At 42.2% G+C, this 26,622-nt stretch overlaps 1 protein-coding gene across 1 annotated transcript in view; it reads left to right on the top strand.

Annotated features, from left to right (window-relative positions):
* The window catches only part of LOC126259704 (alpha-tocopherol transfer protein-like), a 122,738-nt gene that overhangs the window by 34,105 nt on the left and 62,011 nt on the right, over positions 1-26,622 (top strand). The window contains exon 2 of the mRNA XM_049956676.1: positions 6,758-6,957. Coding sequence (XP_049812633.1) covers positions 6,819-6,957 — 139 coding nt within the window. The 5' untranslated portion in view covers positions 6,758-6,818. The remainder of the gene's footprint in view (positions 1-6,757; positions 6,958-26,622) is intronic.

The following is a 26,622-nucleotide window of genomic DNA, read 5'->3' as shown; positions in this document are numbered from 1 at the left end:
CTTTCTCCTCCCGGTATTGCTATAGCAACCTTTGCTTTTCCCACCAGACGACACTGCGCTGGTAGTGTCTCCTCAGCCTTTTGACTGACTGACGCAATTTTTCTAGCTCAGCTGACCATGGTGACGGGGAGGCCACCATGGCCCCCCTCCTGGTTGGAACGGCTGCCTTCACCTCTCTGGTAACTGCACTCACCAGTTCCTCAGCCCACTTGTCTACGTCAAGGTCCTGTTGCACGTCACCTTCTGGCAATGGAGGAATGTCGCACTCTCTCGCTAGTCGCTCCCACTCTTCTCTTTTGTAATTCAGTTGCAACTCCCTCACCATGGCCCAGTGGCACTCTGTCTCCTAAAGTAAAGGTTATAAGATTGTGATCGCTTGTGGTGGCATTCTCTTCAACTGTCCAGTTTTGTATCGTGTTTACAGCATTCGGTGTGACTAATGTCAAATCGATGTTGGGATTTTGGCCCCCTCCCCCCGTATAGGTGGGAGGATTACCAGGTTTATTAGCCACCACAAGTTGTAAAGCCATGATCATCTCCTCCACGTTACCACCATTTTCATCTCTTATGCCACTGTACCATGGGGATTTTGCATTTATGTCAGCTGTTATAACCATTTTTCGCCCCCGCAACGCCGTGGCTACTCTTATAAGTGATCTAGGTGTCGTTCGATGTTATCTCCATACTGGAAATACATGATTACGATGGTTGTAACCCCCGCAGGAGGGGTTGCAGTGACTGTTGCAGTGACTGTTGGAGTGTTGTTACCCGTAGGGTTTAGTTTGTGACTACTGTTGCCGCTAAGGGGGCATCCCTCCTGCTGACAGTCTGCTATGTGTTATAAATTCTTTAAATCTGTTCGCCCTCATGGCATACCTCCCCATTTTGCTCGGGGATTTACGCTTAGGCATCCCGTTTACTGAGCGCTGCTTAGCCATAATCACTTCTTGAAATTAACCTTTGTTCGATCATCCGGTAGATGGGGCAATTCCGTCCGGTAGCACCACAGGATTTCTTACCGCGACTTTTGCACGGAATGCAAACTCCTGCTGCTCTACATTCTTTCCGAGTGTGATCGCTCTCACAACGCTTTGACCATGCCGACCACCATGGTGCAGTGCCTCAGAATGTGGTGCAGGTCACCAGTTTTGGCAAAGAGGTACCACGATATAATCCCTCGTGTTTACCGCGTGGAAGCCTACACATAATCTGCCCATTGTTCTGATTCTTTTCCACATTTGCGCGGAGACCTCGGCGACATGGTGTACGACATCACGGTCTCGAGGCCCCGTTTTAAATCTCAGCTTGAAAGAATTCTTAAATTCCTCGTCAATTTCATCGAAGTTTTGTGCCCTGATTGTCTCGTATAGCTCATCATTTGTCATTACTGTCGGTACATCGTACAAAATGACTAATGTGCTCCTTTTCCTAGGTGGTTCGCATTTGACCACCGAATTCTACTTTTGATTATTTAGTAGTTTTTCTTTATCCTCCTCGGTGACAACTTCTACGATCACCGAGTTCATACTAGGTTTAGCGTTAATTTTAATTTTGTCTCTGACGGGATCGATTGTGGTTGTTTATTTATTTATTTATTTAGCTTATGGCATATAACACATCATATAGAAAAGACATAAAAATCATAAGACACAGAAATAAAGAGTAGTCACAGTGTGTAACATATAGTTGTAGATATAAAAGTGTTTAAAAATAGTGTATATAACAAACAAAAGTTCACAAACAAACATCCAGATTTGTGACATAGTCTATTGCAGTTTCAGTCGCGGTCAGAAACTCATTGGGGGTCTCCTGCAATACGTCTCAGAGGGCAATCTTCCACGATGTGGCGAATCGTCTGCCGGTCCGCACCGCAGTCACATCTCGGGGTGATGATTTTACCCCACCTGTGGAGGCTGTCTGCACATCTGCCGTTATTTGTCCGAATTCGATTCAGGGTCGTCCAAGTTTTCCTTGGCAAATTGAATCCTGGTGGTTGGACATTGATGCATGGCATATTCTGCAGGTTTTGGGGCACACATTCTCTCCACCGCATTTTCCAGAGGTTGCCATAATCCGGGTTGAGAGGATGCGTATTTTTTGCCTTTTTTAAAGAGGGGTGTCTTGAACGCAATCTGTTCATCTCCAGGGCAGGAACATCCTTATGGATTGGCAGTTTCTCGTTGTTCAGCACTTTTCCATACTCGCGTAAGAGAGCGTTCTCTCTGCGCAGGTCCGGTGGGGGAATGTTGCTCAGTATAGGTAGCCAGTGTAAAGGCGTTGGCTTTATTGTTCCTGATATCATCCTCATTGTGTAGTTGAGCATCGATCAAGCCTGTGTGTTTACTGTTTAGCCATACCGGTGCGGCATATTCTGCTGTTGTGTAGACAAGTCCCTGAGCCGAAGATCTCAGTACAGCCGCGGAAGAGCCCCACGTAGTCCCACATAGCTTCTGTATGATATTGTTTCGAGTTTTAAGTTTTGCGGCTGTATTACGAAGGTGTTCCTTGAATGTTAGGGTTCTGTCAAAGGTGACGCCTAGATATCCGGGGTAATTATTATGGTTTAGCTGCCTGTTTTCGAAATGAACGTTGAGCTTTCTTTTTTTCTTGGGCATTGTCGAGGTGAAAGCATGTCACCTCCGTTTTTGTCGCGTTTGGCCGTAATCTCCACCTTCGGAAGTAATCTCCCAGCTTTGTTAGATCCGCAGTTAATGTGTTTTCCGTTGCCTCCATTGATCTGCCTCTTGCAGCTATTGCCCAGTCGTCGGCATATCCGAATTTTTGAGAAGTGGTTTCAGGTAAGTCAGATATGTAGAGGTTAAACATCAATGGCGCCAGAACGGAGCCTTGTGGTAAACCATTGTTGAGCTTCATTTGGTCACTTTTTAAGTCGCCCATTATGACTCTGAAACTTCTATCTGTGAGCATGTTATCAATGAGGTTGGCCAGCTTATTACATGGTATGACCCGCAGCACCTTAAATATCAGGCCTTCTCGCCAAACGGTATCATAAGCGGCTGATAGGTCAATAAAGGCTACTGATGTTTTGAGTTTTTTCTGAAAGCTCGCCTCTATATGAGTTGCTAGGGAGAGGATCTGGTCGGTGCAACTGCGGTTGGGTCCAAAACCTGCCTGTTCAATCGGTACCACTTCAAGAATTTTTCCGCTTATTCTATTGTAGATGATACGTTCCAACAGCTTATAGACACAGTTCAGCAGAGCGATAGGGCTGTAGTTTTGGGGCATGTCATTAGGTTTGCCTGGCTTTAATATCGCTATAATCTTTGCTCGTTTAAGCTGGTGTGGGATATTACCCAATTCTAAAATATCTGTTAAGAAGTTTGCGAGCCATGTTCTAGTATATTTTCCACAGTGAAGTAGGAATTCCGGGTGGATGCCATCAAAGCCGGGAGCCTTGCCACTTTTGATTTTTGACAAGGCTGCTGCAACTTCTTCCGCTGTGATAGGCTGGGAAAATTCGGAGGTAGGTGATGCCCTTTGTTTTAAGGATCTTAATTCACGTTTGACGGTCGTGGTGTGTGTTCTGTCCCTTGGTGCTCTTGAGGTTCTAACTATGTGTGCGGCCACATTGTTAGGGGTTATCGGGTGGGTGTCTTTTATTTTACGTTTACTGCCTCCCAGGTTACGGAGTAGGGTCCATGCTTGCCTACTGGATTTAGTGAAATCTAGATTCTCCACGGTGTCCATCCATTTTTCCCGTCGAGCTGCGTCTAAGCTGTGCAACAGTTCGTCCGCGATTTCTTGGTTGTTGGTTTCGGTAAATTCCTGGTACAGGTCTTCGCATCTCTCATTCCAGCCAGGGATGTACTCTTTCCGGTAGCCTCTGGGTACATTCCTCTTAGCCGTGGCGATGACTGCTCCCAAAAATCTGTCATAGTTGTCCCTAGTCGGGGGTATCCAACCTAGACACTTGTCAAGGTTTTCTGCAAAGGAGGCCCAGTCTGCCTTCTGGAAATTACATCGTGGGCGAGGAAAGGATTTTATGATTGGGATGTTAATTCCGACTTTTAAGATAACAGGGCGATGCTGGCTATGTGGGAAATCAGACAGGACTTCACGAGTTGCGGCTAGCGGTTGGTTGTTTTTGTTTTTAGTGACAAAACATAAATCAGGGTTATAATCTCGTCTCCATGCTGCTGATCGAAACGTTCCGCGGTCCTTGGCGTCGAAAATCAGGTGGGTGTTAGTCTCCTCACTCCATCTCATCAGGGATTCACCGTTCTGATCGTTTCGTGCGTACTTCCAGTTCTCATGGTGACTATTAAAGTCTCCTACGTAGATAGCAGGGTGGGGATATTCTTGGAGTACTTCTGGAGGCCATGGGCAGCCGGGAGGCTTATAGATGTTAACTATAGTGGTCTCGCCAATTTTGACAGCAACTTCATGTATGTTGTTGTCTGTAGATATCTTACACAGGGAAGCATTTTCTATCTTATTTCGTATGTAGGTTGCCACGCCGTAATTGCGGTGATAGGTGGCTCCCAGTATCTCGAATCCAGGGATTTTTCCTCTAGAGGCCAGCTGATCTATGTTTTCCGCATGAATCTCTTGCATCGCGACTACGTCGATTTTGTTCTGAGTGAGAACTCTCTGGAGAAATTCACATTTGCTCCTACTTATGCATTCAATGTTTACGTGGCAGACTCGGAGGCACGATCCGAGTGCTCTAGTCAATTCTTCATCGTTCATTTGGTCGGTATCATTCATGATGTGTTTACCAGGCGATCCAGCACAGGATTATCTGGATTATGTGGTTGCCTTTAGTGCTAGTTCATTTAGCGTTACCCAGGGTGCACGTGTAGTATTCTACTACGGACGCGAACTAGCCTTACACCCCTGTGGTTGTTAATAATTCTTGAATTTTCTTAACACTAGTGTCTTGGCCAGGCAGGGTTCTGAGGAAGACTGCCGTGTCTGGTGACTCTTTCGATAGTGTCTTCAGTCGTTTGTGGCTTGGTTGGCCCTTGCGCAGCCACACCCGCCCAGGTCTTAGCGGATAGCTTCCTCAATCTGTCATTTTCTTTTTCTAACTGTGTGACGCGGCCTTCAAGTTTTGCATTGGCCATAGCCCATGCTGATAACCCGTTTTTGATTACAGACAAAGACGCTTGACTTATTTTGCCGTTTTTGATGTTTTGCTCCAAGAACAGTGTAATCCTCGCGTCTCTCTGTGCTACTGTTTCGTCCTTTTCCTGTCCAATCTCATCGTGTGGAGAGGGAGCAGACACCATAGATGCCCGTTTAGGCGCACTCGAATCACTCCTTTCGATTTCAGCCATCATTGGTAACGAGTGATAAAAAGGTGTGAGCCCGTCTCTTGCCCTTGACCGGCTCCTCTGGCATGGGGGGGGGGGGGGGACAACGAACGCAGGTCGCCCACCGACGTCGCCCCAATGCCAAGGGCCCTCTCGAATTGCTGGGTTCAACGCGCCGTCGACAGCGCACTGGCCCCATCGGTGGCTCCGTCATCGACGAAATCACCCGACGCTCCTCGGCAAGTGCACCCGGCACTCCCCTAGAACTTAGAACTACAAACAGGGAAGTTGTATTTATAGGTTATTGGTTTATGATTAGGCTACTAATACAGAATCTGATTTTGTAGTAACAATAAACAAGTCTCAAGGTCAGAGAGAGGGTTCAAAAATGGCTCAAATGGCTCTGAGCACTATGCGACTTCTGAGGTAACCAGTCGCCTGGAACTTAGAGCTAATTAAACCTAACTAACCTAAGGACATCACACACATCCATGCCCGAGGCAGGATTCGAACCTGCGACCGTAACAGTCGCGCGGCTACAGACTGAGGCGCCTAGAACCGCTCGGCCACAGCGGCCGGCAAGACTATTAGTATTAGAGTGCATCTAAATGTATAAATCATTGTGGGGTGTTACGCCAGAATGCCCAATCATAATATTTGTTGCTCAGAAAATGTGGGGAACGGCCACAAAGACAGGTTTCTAAAAATTTAATTAATGGAATACTATGAATAAAAGCATAAAGACGTTCATCCGTGCGCACACTTTACTTAGTCCAACATAATCGTTTAATTAAGGTACTAATGCATGACACGTTCCCATAATTATGTCTCAGAAACGATAAGTTCTAACTGCACTTGTAAACTTGAATTCTTCGAAAGAACTGCCAGTAGCAGGGTATCACAGCTAAACGGTGATTGCTCCTGCCGTGATGTAACTGCATCTGCCATTGTTTCATTTCGTTTTTTGATGATGAGGATATGGGTGACAGCAGGAATTTATCTGTAGTTGGGGGAGGGAGGTAGCGGGGGGGGGGGGGCAGAGGGGAGGGCGGACGATGGGGGGCGGCGCTGATATATTTCCCGAAGAGTATCAAATGATTATTTTTTTTTTTTTGGTCAACCTCAGTTCTCTCAACACGTTTCTCTGGGTGGTCTTTGACGCTCCTTGAACCAATTTTTCCTCCACGTTTTTCCTCTAATTGAAACAAAGTAGAGCAATTATCGCAGTAGTAGCGTGTTTATCATCCAGTGCTATGACCATTGTATTATAGAACAATGTTATTGACAACGTAATTGTCAGTTTTATTGACTAGTCTATGGGGAACGTCAATAATATTGTACAGTAGTATTGTGTAATACTATAAACCATCAAAGGACCGCTTAATAACAAATAAACACTTGTGACGTTGCCCAGTACGAAATTTTAGTCTCTGCTCTTAAAAGTGAGCTATTTTAATTCCATTTATCGCTCTCTTCCTCAGATCTGAAGGTGGTCAGTACCAACAACTGTCTACGAGTGCCAGCGACCTCTCAGGTCTGGCCATGGAGTTCACGCCGCCCACAGCCGAACAAATTGTCCGAGCTCGTCAGAACGTCGGTGCCGACGAAAACAGCATTAAGGAGGCCAAGGAGATTCTCCTAAGCTGGCTGAAGACACAGCCGCATTTGCCCGATGAAATAGGTAAGGCTTAAGTCTGGGTTCATTCCTTATTTCTTTATTGTCATGGAGTTCCGAAAAGTCACATCTTAACTGAAGGTTGCTACAGTGCGAAGACAACTGAGGTCGGCTCTGCGAGTCTACATCACCATCTGTGTTTAAGCTCTGTTTCGCAATAGTCAGTGAGCCACTCGTTAAGATTTGTAACAAACAATCAGCACAGCAGAATTTTCGAAACGGGAGAGGGTCGCCACCTACCAGCAAATGCGAAAGTAAATATATGTTAGGGATTTTAATAAGTTTCATTATTAACATAATTAACCACTTAATGTACAGTAAATTAACGAATTACGCATTTGACTGTATACCTAATATTAATCGAAGCTTAAACCTACAAATACTCGTGGATTAAACTAATCCCGAAAAAAGAAATTGAGCGTTAAAGGTAATTACCACCGCTTGCTGTTACCAGTATGGAACCTGACCTAAGCTGCATCGGGCGCGAAAAGTGGTCTATCCAAACGAAGCGTCGGCCAAGAAGTCAGATGCCCCAGAGTCTAACGAGAAGTGAGAGAGATTCATTTGAACAGTACAGAACAACAACCCAGCCTTTCCATTCGGAAACTGCCATTCCCCATGTGTGTGTACTTTGTACCTTCATACAACTGATGCCTTGGATGGTACGACCTGCGCATGTGCGTAGAAGTTAATGTATTTCACACAAAATAATGTGGAGTACTCAACTAATTCACGCAGATCAAATAGACTGTTTAAACATCTTGTCCAGGAATGTAGGAAATGCATGACATGAACTCTGACTTTAATATAACTTATTTACTAACCACTTTCAGTCCAGGTGCCTGTTCACGATAGCTGGTTACATAACTGCATGTTTGAATATTGTGAACGTGGTCCTCGACTGAAACCAGCTGGTAAATAAGTTACCTTAAAGTCTGCATTCATATTATACACCTCCCACAGTTTCTGCGGAAGTTTCAGGCCAGGAGCTATTAACGCCGAGATGGTCTTCCAAATTGGGTTTGAAGTCGCACTGCTTGTGGTAAACTTAACGAAGTCGTTGGAAAAAAAAAAGGCTCTGAGCACTATGGGACTTAACTTCTAAGGTCATCAGTCCCCTAGAACGTAGAACTACTTAAACCGAACTAACCTAAGGACATCACACACATCCACGCCCTAGGCAGGATTCGAACCTGCGACCGTAGCGGTCGCGCGGTTCCAGACAGTAGCGCATAGAACCGCTTGGTCACACCGGGCGGCAAGTCGTTGCACTGTCAGCAATTTGGCAATTGGCAGTACTTCACACTCAATTTCGATATGGTGACCCATCCAATGTAAACAAAGTTCCTTATAATTTTTTATCATTGAAACGGAGCACACACTGTTATTTTTTGAAATATTTTGTGCAGTTTAAAATGAAGAGATTCATTGTACAAAAAAATTATTTGCTGTTATTTCTTACTGCTGGTATTTTCATGACGCTTTACAAAACATTGACAGAGAAACCAGAGGTACAAAATTTACATTCTGTAGTATCAAATAATCATGAAAATTGAACTAAAACATTCTAAAATTACGAGAAAAGAAGTTTAAGTGCTTATTAAATCTACTGTACGCAAAGTCATTGATTTGATAACCAAACACAAAATATTAAACATAATATCACTTTCCTCTACAAAAAAAGTTTTGAAATGCGGTATACAGTGTTGAGAAAACGGATGAAAATAGTTCCAAACCACAGCCGTTAAAACAATGGCACCAACTAAACGATCCACACTCAGTTGTGATTTACGTTTGCAGCTTACCTCTAAGAAACAAAATGCAAAATTACTCTTTCAGTGCCCGCATCTCGTGGTCGTGCGGTAGCGTTCTCGCTTCCCACGCCCGGGTTCCCGGGTTCGATTCCCGGCGGGGTCAGGGATTTTCTCTGCCTCGTGATGGCTGGGTGTTGTGTGCTGTCCTTAGGTTAGTTAGGTTTAAGTAGTTCTAAGTTCTAGGGGACTGATGACCATAAATGTTAAGTCCCATAGTGCTCAGAGCCATTTTACTCTTTCAGTATTATGGTTTTGGAAAATCTAAAAACTTCATAGGAAATGTAAAGATCGCAGACGGAGTTGCTTTCGTTCACTCTCTAATTATTTTTTTATACATACAGAGATTGTTGGAAAAGTACCTTAATATATGTTGTAAGGGTAGAAAGAACAGCTATCAACACAGTTTCAAATGTATATATACGTTTTTAGTTTCAGGTCACAAAAACTTTTGAGATTTAATACTGGAATGTTCAGTTATACTTACGGCTAAAGCACAATATAGAGAGGCAGGAGTGTTTTCATTGCTAGAAACAACATTTTGCCCCTAGACCATGAAAAATATAGACCAATAGGTACTTTGAAAACAGCTCCTACATGCCACCTGAATAACCATTTGCTAATGTTTCTCATCTAACACAATGCAATGACAAATGGCAGATACTAATGTCCAAACTATAACTCATCTGAAAGAGTGAAACCACATCCAGTAACAGCACTAACGTTTGAAAGGAGAGCAAATATTGTATATATCTGTGATATATGCGATTACATAGTCCTCAAAGTGAAATTGACATTACGCAGCCGGCTGACAAATTAGCATTAAAAGCCGCTAGTGCAAACAGCAAAGACCAGAACACACTTGGTTTTGAATTCTACAAACATCGTACACGAGAAACCGGTCTATCTACACGTTCCTAAAAATTAAGAGAAAGAAAGAAGCAGGAATATCAACACATCTGCCACATTCACGAGGTAACAATCAAAATAAATATGCATACACTCTTAGAGCACATTAACAGACAGTAGCTGAAACAGTAGAAAAGAAACCACAGGAAGATCAGCGCACCAGAACACCACCAAAACAGTTTAGCTTATTTCGTGAGGACATCGATGTAACTTTCAAAACTAGCGGTTTTGGTGCAGACGCCTGCACCAAAATTTAGACATAGTCAATCTACCATTCAACCTATCAAAACTCTAAAAGATGTATCTGGGAATCCCGTAGATTAAAACAGCCCTTTGCATACTGGTGGCACTTAAAAGCAAGTGCACCAACCACCAACGGGAAACGTACATAAGAATTATCAGAACTCGAAATACCAGAAACCTCACCCTTCCAGTAGATGACCACACCTAAACAGCAAACACGAATCCAAACTTTTTTCACACACACCGTACATTATCTACTTCATACAGGATGCATCGAAATTCTAGTAACGAAAATTATGCACAGCTCTTTCTAATTTCTCTGTCTAAAACGTGCCTTTGTGAAATACTTAAAAGTGTTTTCTTGTTTAATAACAACTCGCACCGTTTTACTGTTGCCGCCAATTAAAATCCTCACACTAGTCCACCCAATGAATATTCAAAATTTTAGTCGTGGAAGTTTCTCACAATATGTCACTTTTGAGGACATGCAGCTGGCTAATCTAGGAAATACATTAAATTATTCTGTGTCCTCGCTGTTGTAACTAGTACCATGTTTTAAACTTGCTGTCAGTTACTGTCGTCAGTCTACTGGCACCAATAAATGCTTCGGAAAGAATATACTTACCATAAAAATACCTTACCCCTTTTAAGCACTTCTTCACAGCTGGAAATTATAAAATGTGAACTTTGTCGTTCTCGTCGCATTTACTGGCACAGCCAGTAACGCAACACCTGTTCACCATTATGAATATCGACTCTCAACTATTAAAAATACATACGTCTCGTAAATTCCAACGATTTAGTGAACCATCTACGCTACCCCCAACTCCCACCCCAACGCCTCCTCCCCCACCCCCCTCCGCCCCCTGGGTTAGCCGTTATCCACCAGGTCGTGTGAAACATGTGAAATCGTCCCCTTTCAAGATACATTCCGCACACTTTGCTGTACAACATTCCATCCTTGGGTTCATGTACACGGCAGGTTACGTAAGTAAGCAACAACTGATTAATTAAATACGCCGCTATTAAAATATCTTCTATCCCATCATACGGGAGTTTAGAACTCAGTTCCCCTACTTACAGAAAAATAATAATGAATTAAGGATGGCTGCCTTTGATCGTTATTTCAAGTTGTGCAGTTACTTTCATAACACCGTGTCGTAAAGAAGTAGTCATGTGGGGCTTCCAACCATAGTAGTATAGACAGCAAAGCCACGGGTAGACAACAGTGTATAATGTACTGCAACTTGTACCCCTCGACAGGTCAAATACACATCTAACTTGCTACTTACTTGCATGTACAACAGAACCCAGACATCTTTCGGGCAATGAGGCAAATTTTCTTGTAGCTAAGTAAAAACGTATCTACACTGGCGGTTGACACTTTAAAATTGTTTCTCTGCGCAGTTAGCGTCTGCGTGAGTTTTTTTGTGAGACAGATTTTGCTGTGTATCGAATGAAGACAAGTTGTTGTTTGTAATGTAATGTAGGATCTTCGGCATTTTTATAGATTCCCCAATATTTCTGTGCATCAAACAAATTCCCTTTTATGATCTATCTCGTCACTGGCGCAGTGACACACGGTATTTCTTACGTGCTGTCTCATAAAATGATGATGCATGTGAATTCATATCTTGAGCACCTGTACCATATTGGGACGATCACATGGAGAAGTTCGTCAGGAACGTATATCTTACAAAAGCTACAGTAGATATTTATCAGCTTTTGCAGGCTGGAATATAAATATTAGTCCTTCAAAGCGTGAGTATAACTTGTCACCATTTTCCATTTTTGCTTATCATCTCATTGGAGCTTTGTGTCTGATATATGACCATGAAATTAGTTATTACGTATTACTAACGTAATTAAAGGAAAACCAGAAATAATCGAAAACAAGATTGGCGGTTTCTCAGTTGTAATTGAAATTAATGAATACGTTTAAAAATTATTCCATTCCAGCATGGCCTGGTGATACAGCATACATTTTACACGTCTCTGCTTCTTGATTACATTTTATTCGTGGGATACGTTTCCTGAAGCAGTCATTAAAATACCAAAAGCAGGCCACGTAAGAAAGAGTTGTTACAGTGATCTTGTCATGGTGCGTTCTGTACGAAACTGTGTTAATCAGACGTTTAGTTCTTCTCATTCCGCAGTGCCTTCTTCCAATAATATAACTGATTCTATTCCAGCAATCACTGTCTGGATGCTGTGTAAATCATCATTAACATGATGTGAGAGCAAAACTTCTTTGTCTTGTTACAGTTATTCTGCGGTGATGATGCCTCAAAACATTATCCTAGACATAAAATTTAAGTAATAAATAAATTATAATTAGTAGTCATTATTGCAGAATGAGTTTTCTATAATGTGTATTTTAAGTCCTTAATGAAACGACTGAAAAACTTTGCACCACATTTTGATTTACATACTTGGTGATCGTTTTAGTTCAAAAACTTCATTCTCAATATTCTCTTGGCAGTGGTTAGTCACTACGTAAAACCATGGGTTAATGGAAGGAAAAGCAAAGCTGCACTGTTGCAGCTGTTAGAGTCACTGTCTCCAACTGTGAATGCAATATGTGTGCGATGCTCACTGCGTCAGTATTCCTCAAAGGCGCATTCATAGCGTAGATTGTGAGTCCACTGCTACTTTACGGCACGAAATCTCTCACCTAAGAGGTTCACACCGTTATGACAGCACTCGAACATGAGAGATCTGCCCTGTAGTGATGGCCCATTGTAAGGAACTACTTTTGATGTTCACTACTTACAAATTACGGCTCGCAAGTGCCCGATAAAGGAACGGAACAATATACTCTCTTCACGGAGGTACTTTTGGATGGTGTACTTATCCAGCTAATACATAGACTTCTCCACACGATCAATTTGGTCTCTTTGCACCCGTTTCACCCAACACACTATGGAGTGCAAAGAAAGCGAGCATGGAACACGTTGAAAACGAGCAAGGTCGATGGTGTCTACTGCAAGAATTTACTGAACCTGTTGTGGCACGTGGCCACGTAAAAGTGAATACAGAGTTACTTGGCCCCTATCTGCCGAGACGATTCGATAGGAGAGCAGACAACGGTAATGTTGGGGGTTCCCTTGTGGAAGGGGCAGCGCGGTAGAGGATTTTTGGTTCTTGTCTGGATGCTCGGGCTGTAGAATTAAAAGCTGAAGCATCCAGACAAACTCTTGTCATGCACATCTTCTAAACCACATCTAGCGAAACTTCCTACCAGATTAAAACTATGTGCCAGACCGAGACTTGAACTCGGGATCTTTGCCTACCACGGGCAAGTGCTCCACCGACTGAGTCCAAGAGTGACTCACAACCTCTTCTCACTGCGTCACATCCAAAAGTACCTCGTCTCATACCTTCCAAACTTCACAGAAGTTCTCCAATGAAACTTGGAAGTCTAGCATTCCTGGAAGAAACGATATTGCGGAGACATGGCTTCGTTAAAGTCTGGGAGACGTTTCCAAACTTAAATTTTCACTCTGCAGCGGAGTGTGCACTGATATGAAACTTACTGTGAAGTTTGGAAGGTAGGAGGGGAACTAAAGCTGTGAGGAGGGTTCGTGAGGTTTGTTTCAGCAGCTCAGTCCGTAGAGCACTTGCCTGCGAAAGACAAATGTTCAGACTTAGTCTCGATCCAGCATGTAGTTGTGATATGCCAGGAGATTTCATATCAGCGCACACTCCACTGTAGACTGAAACTTTCATTCTACATCTAGTGAGTCTACAAAAGATCATTTTAACAAGTTACGCAAGTATGACAAACTGGAATCAATTGCTTATTATTAAGGGGCTCCGGAAAGGCTCAAAATCGCGAAAAGTTCAATTTTTACTTTTTTGCGTTTTCTGAATCTGCAGACTATTACCTTTTAATAGATATATAATTAATTCAATTCCGAAGACTACAACTATTTTTAAATTTTTTTGGAAATGTGTTCTACATGGGCGTGACCCACTGTGGCGCTGTTAAACTGCTGTCAAATGGTGTTATTATTAACGTCCGTGTTCATCAGGTACATTTTAGTGATGTGAGATAAAGTATGTGTTGTGGCTAACCTGTGATGGTTCAATATATATCGCTGGTGTGATTGTCGATTGTTTCATGTTTATTTACTCTGTCGTTATCTCGAAAATATTCGTAATTAATTCTGTTTCTTGAGTCTCTGTTTTGTTGAAGTATAATAATGAGTAAAAGTAAAGTTATTAGAAATCCTCTGAAGGCTTTTAAGAAAAGGAGAAATGTTGGAAAGCCAAAGGTATGTGTTATTACTGTAAACAATAAAGACGACGAAAATCCCCAACATAGCTTGTGTCCCAAAGAAGAAGACAGTTGGTGTAAATATAACAAAGGATTGCTAACTGGTGAAGTGTACACTCATAAGCATAGTCTGCCTCATGCAATAATGGAGGTGGTAAAACCTATTTTCAGAGACTTAGCAGCACCTGAACTGTTGAAAAAGTGTATTCACGGAAAAACTCAAAACCCCAATGAAAGTGTAAATAGTGTTATATGGTCGAGAATCCCCAAGACTGTATTTGTTGGAATAGAAACACTTCACTTTGGTGTGTATGATGCTGTTGCGACTTTCAATGATGGAAACATTGTAAGGTGCAAGGTATTTAGAAATATGGGAATGAAGATAGGTTCTAACATGGTACGAGCGATGCTTGCTTTAGACAAGGAACGCCTTCGGGCTGCAGACAGGGCTGTAAAGAGTCTAGAAATACAAACAAGAGTAAACAGGAGGAGGAACAAGAGGAAGCTGGAGGAGGAGTTTGCAGAGGATGAAGATAATCCATCCTATGGACCTGGAATGCACTAAAAAGTTAATCCAATCTTTGTCGCTCGATTCCCAAAACTTTTATTTTCTCATACTAATTACATGTTTTCTAAGGATCTTCCAAACATACTTGTTTCAAACTTTCAGTAAATGTTACACAGTACCTTCTGCATAATTTAACACAGCCTTTTTCCAAAAAACTGTATATTTTTGAATATATAAATAAAAAATTGTAAAAAAATGTTGTGAATTTTCATTACAATTGAAAAAAATCATATTTAATAACTGAACTAAAATTTTGTAAAATCCCTGTGTTAAGTTGTAGCCCATATTCCAATAAATAATCTGTAAAAAGTTCAACTTCCTACCTCAAATACTTTGTGAGGAAAGATGTAATTTATAAGCGTTATTTTAACATTGCAAGTATAGGGCGTTCCGGAGCACCTTAAAAAATGCACCTGCTGGCATTGAAATTGCAACAGAAGCAGCGATTTATTTTTGTCTGACATGTAAACCTTTCTTCCTTTCTCTTGTTGCCATTATAAAATTAGCTTCTTTTGCAAAAACGCAGTAGGTTTACACCATTTCATTTTACTATTACGATAATGTAGTTGTATTTGCGATAGACTACAGGCATGGTATGTTATTAATTAAGGAATAAGGTCAGAAGCTCATGATAAGAATAAAAATAAACGTCTGATTCCTTCAGGTACATTGTTGTAAGCTCATGCTAATTTATATTTCACCGAGTGTCGACGGCACTTGAAGTAATTACTCATTTCATTGAAAAAGTCCGTGTTACTCGTATATCACAGTAGATACCAGAGCTTTGGCTGTTAAATATATGGCAAAATATTCTCCGCTTTACGTGCTATCATTTGCCGAAAATATCGCTTCGTTATCTCTAACAGTTTGAGATGTCAGGAGTGCTATGAATATTCACTTTCACTAAATCATTATTTTTTGTGCTTGCAATCAGAAGGGAGGGCTCTATACATTTTCCAGAGTTTGGAAATAGTACAAATCTCACGTAAAGTTAAAATAGGTCAATAACTATTACAATTAACGAAATGATGAGCAGTTAATCATGAAGCTGATAAATAAGGCTATAAAACACGACAGAACAAAATTTGCTTCCGAAATGGTTTGAGAAAGACTCCTGAGCATCTGGAGTGCAAACTGTTCCGGAAATGGAGCCAAAAGGAGGAGAGAATTTCGGTCATAGCAGATGAAATGTGCAGCTCAACAGGCGACAAGAAACTGAGGTGGCCGCCCCTTTGTACAGGACGGATGGAATCGCCCAGAACTGAGAACGACAATGTATCTCCATGCAGGGGCCAAGTTATCTTATGAACAGCTCTGCTAGGCATATCTCAGGGTATGTAGTCTCACGAATCTAGTAGAGAGGTCAGATGCGTTTCGTCCTTAATGGAGAGTGCCCGGTGGTGACGACGACTCGGGCGCCCTCTGATGAACGCAGTTGCGCTCTGGGGTTTAAGTGGGTGGCAGTGGAAGGCCAGTAGACCGAGTACAAACGCTGTTGCCTGTTCAGTTGCGGTACTTGATGTGTCGTGACTCAGGGAGGCGATCTCGCCTCTGTCCATTGTGTCTGCCTGCTGCTCATGTACGGGCAGTAGCATCTGCCGCCGCCCTGCAATGCTGACAGAAGGCTCGTGGCATGCGGTGGCCCCTCGGTGGCGGTGACTGTATCGTCGCCGGCCGCGGTGGTCTCGCGGTTCTAGGCGCTCAGTCCGAAACTGCGCGACTGCTACGGTCGCAGGTTCGAATCCTGCCTCGGGCATGGATGTGTGTGATGTCCTTAGGTTAGTTAGGTTTAAGTAATTCTAAGTTCTAGGGGACTGATGACCATAGATGTCCCATAGTGCTCAGAGCCATTTGAACCATTTAGCATCGATAACAGCACGTAAACGCCTAGGAATGCTTTGTATTAAATTCTGGTTTATGTCCGGGGTAATTTTCGACCATTCCTCCAAGAGCACTTTCTCCAAGACGTTTTTACCGGATGGATTACTTTTTCTGACTTCTGTGTCAAGATGAGCCTACAGGTTGTCAATGGGGTTCAAATCAGGGCTCTGAGGTGGTGTTAGAACCCTTCTGGAGGCATTGCACAATAACCACTCCCAGGTTTTCATGGCGGTATGTTTTGGGTCGTTGTCTTGCTGGAAATGAAACACCCCAGTAAGGCCCAATGTATGTGCACTAGCGTGTAAATTACCTCGCAACACGTCGATGTATGTCATATGATCCATTGTACCGTGGATTACAGCTAGATTTCCAACGCTGGACGCCGCCATACAAACCCAGACCATGATACCGCCCCCACCGTGTTTGACTGTGGGATGCATGTTTTTGATGTCGAGGTGTGTATTCGGCTTGCGCCAAACTTTCTGTGTTGCATGATATTCGAACACATTGAACTTAGATTCGTCGCTAAATATCACAGTGTTCCAAAACTCCATCGGCTTGCTGATGTAGTCCGTGGCAAACTGCACGCGTTACTGCCGGTTGATTTCCGATATGTATGGCTTTTTCCTGGGAGAACGGCCATGCATGTCAGCCTCGATCAACACATTTCGTATAGTTTGAACACTAACCGTCTTGTTGGACGTTGTCTGAACAACCTCAGCAATAGTTGCGGCACTTGTAGCAGGTTCCTTCCGAGCAAGTGCGATGATACGGCGACGCTCTCGGGTTGAACGTTTTGAACGTCCAGGACGACACTTATTCACTGTTGTTCCAGTCTCTTTATATTTATGAATGATGGCTCGTACCGTGGTGTATCTAACAGACACCTCTGCTCCGATATGTTGATAGCTTGTCCCTTGTGAATGGAGCAATACCAATCTCTCTCTCAACGCCACTGAACGAGCAAATCGAGTTCAATCATAACGCCTATTTTAACATTTGTAATGACTTACTATAATGACAACTGTTGCGTGTGGAGGTCCAGGCCAAGGGATGAGAGATGGTGCGTTGCGGAGGATCCGGAAGATGCGTACAGCGCCCGGCGTCGTTAACAGGACCCTCCTGCGCGGCCCTCTTGCCCACGGCAATGGACGTCAGACAACTGAGCGAATTGCGGCACAGCACCGAAATGGCGGGAACCACGGAAGCAGACCGTAGAGGAAAACAAGTCCACACCGACGCCATCGATATATAAATCGCCCTATGTTTTTTAGATCGTATAAAAATGATGATTTTACTGTTTTTTTAATTTTGTTAAGTACAGATTTTAACCTTGATATCTACATATTTTAATTAAGTATTTTTGGAGATAAAAGTTAATAAAAAAATCTACTGAATACAGTATGTGCAAATGGAATGTAACAAATGTACCAGACGCCTCCTGTCGGTAATAGTGTTATAAATAACGTGCATTCTGCCAACCAATTTTATGTGACGCAGCATGTGAAAGTTGCTGGATTTGGACGGGTTATTCCTGTAACTGAAATATCAGGTACGTTCTGGTACATTTCATGTTGATTAGATAGGATGAAAAAGATTTGCTTCCGTGAAATAGTAAATTACTATCAGTATCGTTACAGATCTGAAGATGGTTCTGAACGAACCGAAACCGGTCATACGAATCAAAAATTTTGCAATCCAGACGGATTATAAGTAACATTATACAAACACTGATTGCTGCTATCCGATCAGACATTATGTCTGTTTTTGCAAAAACTGTGCAAGCTTCTTCATCTCCCAGTACCTACTGCAACCTACATCCTTCTGAATCTGCTTAGTGTATTCATCTCTTGGTCTCCCTCTACGATTTTTACCCTTCACGCTGCCCTCCAATACTAAATTTGTGATCCCTTGATGCCTCAGAACATGTCCTACCAACCGATCCCTTCTTCTTGTCAAGTTGTGCCACAAACTTCTCTTCTCCCCAATCCTATTCAATACCTTCTCATTAGCTATATGATCTACCCATCTAATCTTCAGCATTCTTCTGTAGCACCACATTTCGAAAGCGTCTATCTCGTCTTGTCCAAACTAATGATCGTCAATGTTTCACTTCCGTACAGGGCTACACTCCATACAAATACTTTCAGAAACGACTTCCTGACACTTAAATCTATACTCGATGTTAACAAATTTCTCTTCTTCCGAAACGCTTTCATTGCCATTGCCAATCTACATTCTATATCCTCTCTACTTCGACCATCATCAGTTATTTTGCTCCCCAAATTGCAAATCTCCTTTACTACTTTAAGCGCTTCATTTCCTAATCTAATTCCCTCAGCATCACCCGACTTAATTCGACTACATTAAATTATCCTCGTTTTGCTTTTGTTGATGTTCATCCTATATCCTCCTTTCAAGATACTGTCCATTCCGTTCAATTGCTCTTCCAAGTCCTTTGCTGTCTCCGACAGAATTACAATGTCATCGGCGAACCTCAAAGTTTTTATTTCTTCTCCATGGATTTTAATACCTACTCCGAATTTTTCTTTTGTTTCTTTCACTGCTTGCTCATTATACAGATTGAATAAAATCGGGCAGAGGCTACAACACTGTCTCACTCCCTTCCCAACCACTGCTTCCCTTTCATGTCCCTCGACTCTTATAACTGCCATCTGGGTTCTGTAAAAATTGTAAATAGCCTTTCGCTCCCTGTATTTTACCCCTGCCACCTTCAGAATTTGAATGAGAGTATTCCAGTCAACATTGTCAAAAGCTTTCTCTAAGGCTACAAATGCTAGAAACGTGGGTTTGTCTTTCCTTAATCTATTTTCTAAGATGAGTCGTAGGGTCAGTATTGCCTCACGTGGTACAATATTTTTACGGAATCCAAACTGATCTTCCCCGAGGTCGGCTTCTACCAGTTTTTCCATACGTCTGTAAAGAATTCACGTTACTATTTTGCATCCGTGACTTATTAAACTTCAGTAATTTTCACGTCTGTCAGCACCTGCTTTCTTTGGGATTGGATTTAATGGTTCAAATGGCTCTGAGCACTATGGGACTTAACATCTGTGGTCATCAGTCCCCTAGAACTTAGAACTACTTAAACCTAACTAACCTAAGGACATCACACACATCCATGCCCAAGGCAGGATTCGAACCTGCGACCGTAGCAGTCGCGCGGGTCTTGGGATTGGAATTATTATATTCTTCTTGAAATCTGATGGTATTTCGCCTGTCTCATACATCTTGCTCACCAGATGGTAGAGTTTTGTAAGGACTGACCCTCCCAAGGCCATCAGTAGTTCTAATGGAATGTTGTCTACTCATGGGGCCTGGTTTCGACTCAGGTCTTTCAGTGCTCTGTCAAACTCTTCAAGCAGTATCCTATCTCCCATTTCATCTTCATCTACATCCTCTTCCATTTCCATAATGTTGTCCTCAAGTACATCGCCCTTGTATAGACCCTCGATATGCTCCTTCCACCTTACTGCTTTCGCTTCTTTGCTTAGATCTGGGTTCCCATCTTGATATTCATACAAGTGGTTCTCTTTTCCCCAAGTCCAGAGAATGGTCTGATGCAGCTCTCCAAAGGTCTCTTTAATTTTCCTGTAAGCAGTATCTATCTTACCCCTAGTGAGATAAGCCTCTACATCCTTACGTTTGTCCTCTAACCATTCCTGCTTAGCCATTTTGCACTTCCTGTCGATCTCATTTTTGAGACGTTTGTATTCCTTTCTGCCTGCTTCATTTACTGCATTTTTATAATTTCTCCTTTCATCAATTAAATTCAATACATCTTCTGCTACCCAAGGATTTCTACTCGATCCTCTGCTGCCTGTACTAATTTATCTCTCAAAGCTACCCATTCTTCTTCTTATGTATTTCTTTGCACCATTCCTGTCAATTGTTCGCTTATGCTCTCTCTGAAACTCTGTACAACCTCTGGTTTAGTCAGTTTATCCAGGTCCCATCTCCTTAAATTCCCACCTTTTTGCAGTTTCTTCAGTTTTAATCTACAGTTCATAACCAATAGATTGTGGTCAGAGTCCACATATGCCCCTGCAAATGTTTTACAATTTAAAACCTGGTTCCTAAATCTCTCTCTTACCATTATATAATCTATCTGAAACCTGTCAGTATCTCCAGGTTTCTTACATGTATACAACCTTCTTTTATGATTCTTGAACCGCGTTTTAGCTATGATTAAGTTGCGCTCTGCGCAAAATCGTACCAGACGGCTTCCTCTTTCATTTCTTAGGCCCAATCCATATTCATCTACTACGTTTCCTTTTCTCCCTTTTCCTACTACCGAATTCCAGTCAGCCATGACTAATAAATTTTCGTCTCCCTTCACTATCTAAATAATTTCTTTTATTTCATCATACATTTCTTCATTGTCTTCGTCATCAGCAGAGCTAGTTGGCAAATAAACCTCTACTACTGTAGTAGGCGTGGGCTTCGTGTCTATCTTGGCCTCAATAAGGCGTTCACTATGCTGTTTGTAGTAGCTTAGCCGCATTACTATTTTTTATTAATTATTAAACCGACTCCTGCATTACCCCTATTTGATTTTTTATTTATAACCCTGTATTCGCCTGACCAAAAGTCCTGTTCCTCCTGCCACCGAACTTCACTAATTCCTACTATATCTAACTTTAACTTATCCATAGCCCTTTTTAAATTTTCTAACCTGCCTGCTCGATTAGGGGATTTGACATTCCACGCTCCGATCCGTAGAACGTCAGTTTTCGTTCTCCTGATAACGGCGTCCTCCTGAGTAGTCCCCGCCCGGAGGTCCGAATGTGGCACTATTTTACCTCCGGAATATTTTACCCAAGAGGACGCTATCATTTAACCATACAGTAAAGCTGCATGCCCTCGGGAAAAATTACGGCTGTTGTTTCCCCTTGCTTTCAGCCGTTCGCAGTACCAGCACAGCAAGGCCGTTTTGGTTAGTGGCACAAGGCCAGATCAGTCAATCATCCAGACTGTTGCACATGCAACTACTGAAGAGGCTGCTGTCCTCTTCAGGAACCACACGTTTGTCTGGCTTCTCAACAGATACCCCTCCGTTGTGGTTGCACGTACGATACAGCCATCTGCATTGCTGAGGCACGCAAGCCTCCCCACCAACGGCAAGGTCCATGGTTCTTGGGGAGGGGGGGGGGGGAACTTTTATATAGTTAAAATAATTTAAGAAGGAGGTGTAATGAATGTAGATGACGTTGGTAGCACTGCTGAAAACATGTGATTTAAAAAAAAAGTAGATTCTATTTTTTTACTAACGGATAGCGTTTTGTTTGCTGTTAGCCTAGCCTCACTTTCCCGTTTCCTGTACGTGTGCTCAGTGCAATGTGTAAGCGTGGTTGTAAAAACTTTGACAGTTTTTGTTATATTTGTGGTGGGTTTGTGACTAACAGACATCAAAGAAACATTACACACTTTGTGAAAAAGGTTTATCCATCATAATTTGGATCTAAACTTGGCGAGAAGGTAAGTACCGGGTGCCACATAAAGTATTTTAGGTGTGTATTGAAGATCTGTGAAAATGGTCCAAAAAGAAGAAAAAAGCCTTTAGATTTGCTGTTCCCATGATATGGAGGGAGCCAAGAAATATTTCCGATGATTGCTACTTTTGCAGTGTTGATATTACTGGTCATAATTCGAAAAACAAGAAGGTAATAAGCTACCCCAACCTTCCGTCCGCCATCCGACCAGTAGGGCATGGTGTAGATTTTCCGGTTCCTGAACCAACAGATGATTAAAATTCTATTCCAAATGAAGTATTTTCTGATGTACAGTGTGATTTAGATGAACCAGATTATGATGAATTCCATTGTAATATAGAAAGTCTAGAGCCCAAAAGGTTTACTCGTACCGAACTTAACGATTTGGCTATGGATCTGGGCTTAACGAAAGCAAACCTGAATTGCTTGGCTCTAGATTAAAAGAAAAGAACTTATTGGCAGTTGTAACAGGCATATACATGTATAGAAAGAGAGAGAGCAGCAATTTTCCAAGTTTTTTCAACAAGAAGGTGATTTAGTGTACTTCTCAGACATTCCCAGTCTGAAGAATGAGTTTGGTACTGAATACAAAAAGGAAGACTGGAGGCTGTTTATTGATTATCCAAAACTAGTTTAAAGGCTGTGATTTCGTAGATTTTCCCGGCGTAATAGCTGCTGATATTCTTCACGGGTTTGCAGCCGGATCATGTCGTCGTACAGACACAATATTTCGGCGGACCAGCCGTCGTTGTGGCTGGAAGTCAGTTCTGGTTCCGGCGAGGCAGTGCACTAGCGTTGACTCACCTGAAGATGGCGGCCAGCTGGTTCGCCGAAATATTGTCTGGTCGACGACACGTGAAGAATATCAGTAGTTTAAAGGCTGTTTTATTACGCAATGTATGCATCTATACCTGTTGGACATTCTGTGCATAGGAAAGAAAGTTACGGAAACCTACAAATAGTGCTAAATAAAATAGGCTATTCTGCTCATGGCTGGGTGAGATGTGGCGATCTAAAAGTAACATGCATGCCCCTTGGTCAGCAAGGTGGCTTTACCAAATTTCCATGTTTCTTGTGTGAATGTTACAGTAGGGCTAGGGATAAACACTGGTGCAGAAAGGACTGGCCTGTGAGGGAGTCTTTAAAACCTGGCGAGAAGAAAGTTTTACGCAAATACCTTGCAGATCCAAAACACGTACTCCTACCACCCCTAAATATAAAGTTAGGGCTAATGAATCAGTTTGTAAAGGCTTTGTCTAAAGATGGACCATGTTTTAAGTATATCTGCCAAAAGCTTCCACACCTTTCAGAAGTTAAAATAAAAGAAGGCGTCTTTGTCGGACCTGACATTAGAAAATCGATGTTTGATGTTAACTTTGAATCCACATTGACCTTACATGAGAAAGAAGTATGGGTATCATTCAAGCAAACCGTTACAAAGTTGTTGTTGTTGTTGTTGTGGTATTCAGTCCTGAGACTGGTTTGATGCAGCTCTCCATGCTACCCTATCCAGTGCAAGTTTCTTCATCTCCCAGTATCTACTGCAACCTACATCCTTCTGAATCTGCTTAGTGTATTCATCTCTTTGTCTCCCTCTACGATTTTTACCCTCCACGCTGCCCTCCAACGCTAAATTTGTGATCCCTTGATGCCTCAGAACATGTCCTACCAACCGGTCCCTTCTTCTTGTCAAGTTGTGCCACAAACTCCTCTTCTCCCCAGTTCTATTCAATACCTCCTCAGTTCTTAGGACATGAAAAAGACCCAGAATATGTTTCTGTTATAGCTACAATGCTAAAGAAGATTCAAACTTTAGGATGTTTAATGAGCCTGAAAGTTCACTTTTTGAACAGTCACCTTGATTACTTCTCTGACAATATGGGAGATGTTAGTGAGAGCGTTCTCACCAGGACATTAAAGTGATGGAAAAACTCTACCAAGGTCGCTGAAACAGCAACATGATGGGGGACTGCTGTTGGTCACTTCACCGAGAAGTTCAGCAAGCGACTCATCGTAGAAAAAACTACACAAGAAACTTCAAAGAAAAAAGAGAAAGACAATATAAACCAATTAGAGCTGACAAGTGAAACCTCTATTAACACATATCGTTGTGTAAAGTAGCGTACTGTAAATACAAACCAACCTTATATTGTAACAATGAGTTTCATTGATTTCCCCATTTACTGTATAACATAAGATTTTTATACTATGTAATATAAAGCATATTGCTCGAAAACTACGGGTGATACAAAAAAAGTAAGGCTAGATTTGGATTCAGCTCATAAAAATCTATGCAGATCAGCTATCTAAATAAAAAAAGCTTTTCGTTGCCCTGTGTAATTTAAGGGCTTTGTAGTATCTGCACAAAATCCAACTTATTTTCATGACCTACATCAACACTGCGGTGACAGGTTCGTACTTTAAGTCGATAAAACTTTTTCCGGAACGCAGGAACCAATAGAATGCAATAGCGTGACCTACCTTCTGACACGAATCAGACTGAACATGCTCAGGAGCAGTTGAACTTAAAGTGCATCATTGCTGGAACCGTTCTCTCAAACTGCATGACCTCAGAGGAGAGGAGAGGAGAGGGACATCGTCACGGTTCAAATGGCTCTGGGCACTATGGGACTTAACATCTGAGGTCATCAGTCCCCTATAACTAAGAACTACTTAAACCTAACTAACCTAAGGACATCACACACATCCATGCCCGAGGCAGGATTCAAACCTGCGACTGTAGCAGTCACGCGGTTCTGTACTGAAACGCCTAGAACCGCTCCGCCACAGCGGCCAGCGACATCGTCATCTCGGAAACCTTGGAACAGCATGCCAAGGATGATCTAAATATTTTACGAAGCAGGAGGTTGACCATCGCTGGTGGGGAATATTAGGCAGTAACAGAATTTGATTTTACAGATATGCTATTATGTGAACTTTCGAACGTAGAACATTTATTTTGAAAGTTAGGTTCATGACTTAAGGCAAAGATATTTTCTAGTTTAATGAAGCGTTTTCTTTAGCTACCTGATCTCTTTGAAACTTCCACACGTTCCAAAGTATGGATGTGATGCAAAACGTTTTCTTTGTTGTGTTAATATAATTTGGAAAAGAAAGCGATAACAATGACTACCCCCATGGTTCAAAGCCACTCAGTGTTATCAACCGCATGGTGCTACCAGTTTTATATCAGTTGTGCGCCTCTGAAACAAAAGTCGCTAGATTTCTTCATGAGATCAATGGGCTCCACGAGTCTTATGCTATAACATGAAAATTGTCATCAACTGCTGAAGATATGTAAGACTCGGGCGCTACCCCACTGTATTGTTACGGAAAGATTTATTGGATGTTTTAGATTATGACTCCTCTGACCTTAGGGGTACCATTAATATGTCCCTCGTATTAGTCTATTTTGTAACAACGAAACACGTTATTTCAATATGTACGACGTAGGGTTTCATAAGAAGTTCAGTGGATAAAAACGACCTGCCTGGCAAGTGGTTATAGCGGAAAATAGAGTAGTTTATAGTGTCTGCTGTCGTAGTATCCTATCAAATGAGATATTTCTTGATCTATGGTTTTATAAATGGAATTGGATAGCCCTTAGTAACGGTATAGCTTGTTGTGGGTTGCTGTGAAACGGACAAAACATGAGGCTGGAATGGGCCTAAGGCTACGATTGACAAGCAGATGGCACCCACTCTGCTAGGAAACTGGGGAACGGGTAACTACAGAAAGCATTATGTAGCTGCGTTACTCTTAGTAGGTACTGTCGAAAGCCATTAAATGTGCATTTTATAATAATAAACATAGTCCCGTCTGTACCTCAGTTGCAACAACAGTATCTGCATACCAGCAATAGCCAAAGCAATGATTCCATATCTAAAACAGTAATATAAGTGTCTGCAGCTCATGAGACACCATCTTACATTTTAGCAGACAGTCGTGTTAGCATTGCCCTACCGCACACATGTGAACTGTGATACTTACCAGATTTGTTTTTGGAGTCATAGGCATTCTCATAGAGTCCCACGCGAGCGCGCGCACGCGCGCGCTGAGTTTCTTGTACGGTTCTTAACAATTTGAACTATTTAACGGAGAATGGTCGTAAGTGAAATTTTGTTTTGTCTCGGGTGGGTACCATGTTTACACTGAGAAGTGACTTTGCGTCAAGATAGTTCCTTTTGAGTTTCACGCTCATCTTCATCAGTCACAGACACAAAAAAGGGAGCTGTTGCTACCACGATGATACGAGTACATTGTGTCTGTACAATCGGTAACAATCTTCGTTGTAAAAATAGTGCTCAGTGAATGTGAAAAGCTGTTACGTGTGTAAAGTTAAAATCTTCTCGGTTGTTAGCCCGCGTCATATTTCCTTCTAAAGTAATCGACGTTTCGACCCAACTGCTGGGGTCGTCTTCAGGATGTACTGTGTCGACTATTGCTAGAATACTGTCAGAGATCAGT

The sequence above is a fragment of the Schistocerca nitens genome, chromosome 5 (assembly GCF_023898315.1).
Source record: "Schistocerca nitens isolate TAMUIC-IGC-003100 chromosome 5, iqSchNite1.1, whole genome shotgun sequence".
Lineage (NCBI taxonomy): Eukaryota > Metazoa > Arthropoda > Insecta > Orthoptera > Acrididae > Schistocerca > Schistocerca nitens.
The sequence above is the reverse complement of the archived record's forward strand: the minus strand, read 5'-3'. Positions and strand labels throughout refer to the sequence as shown.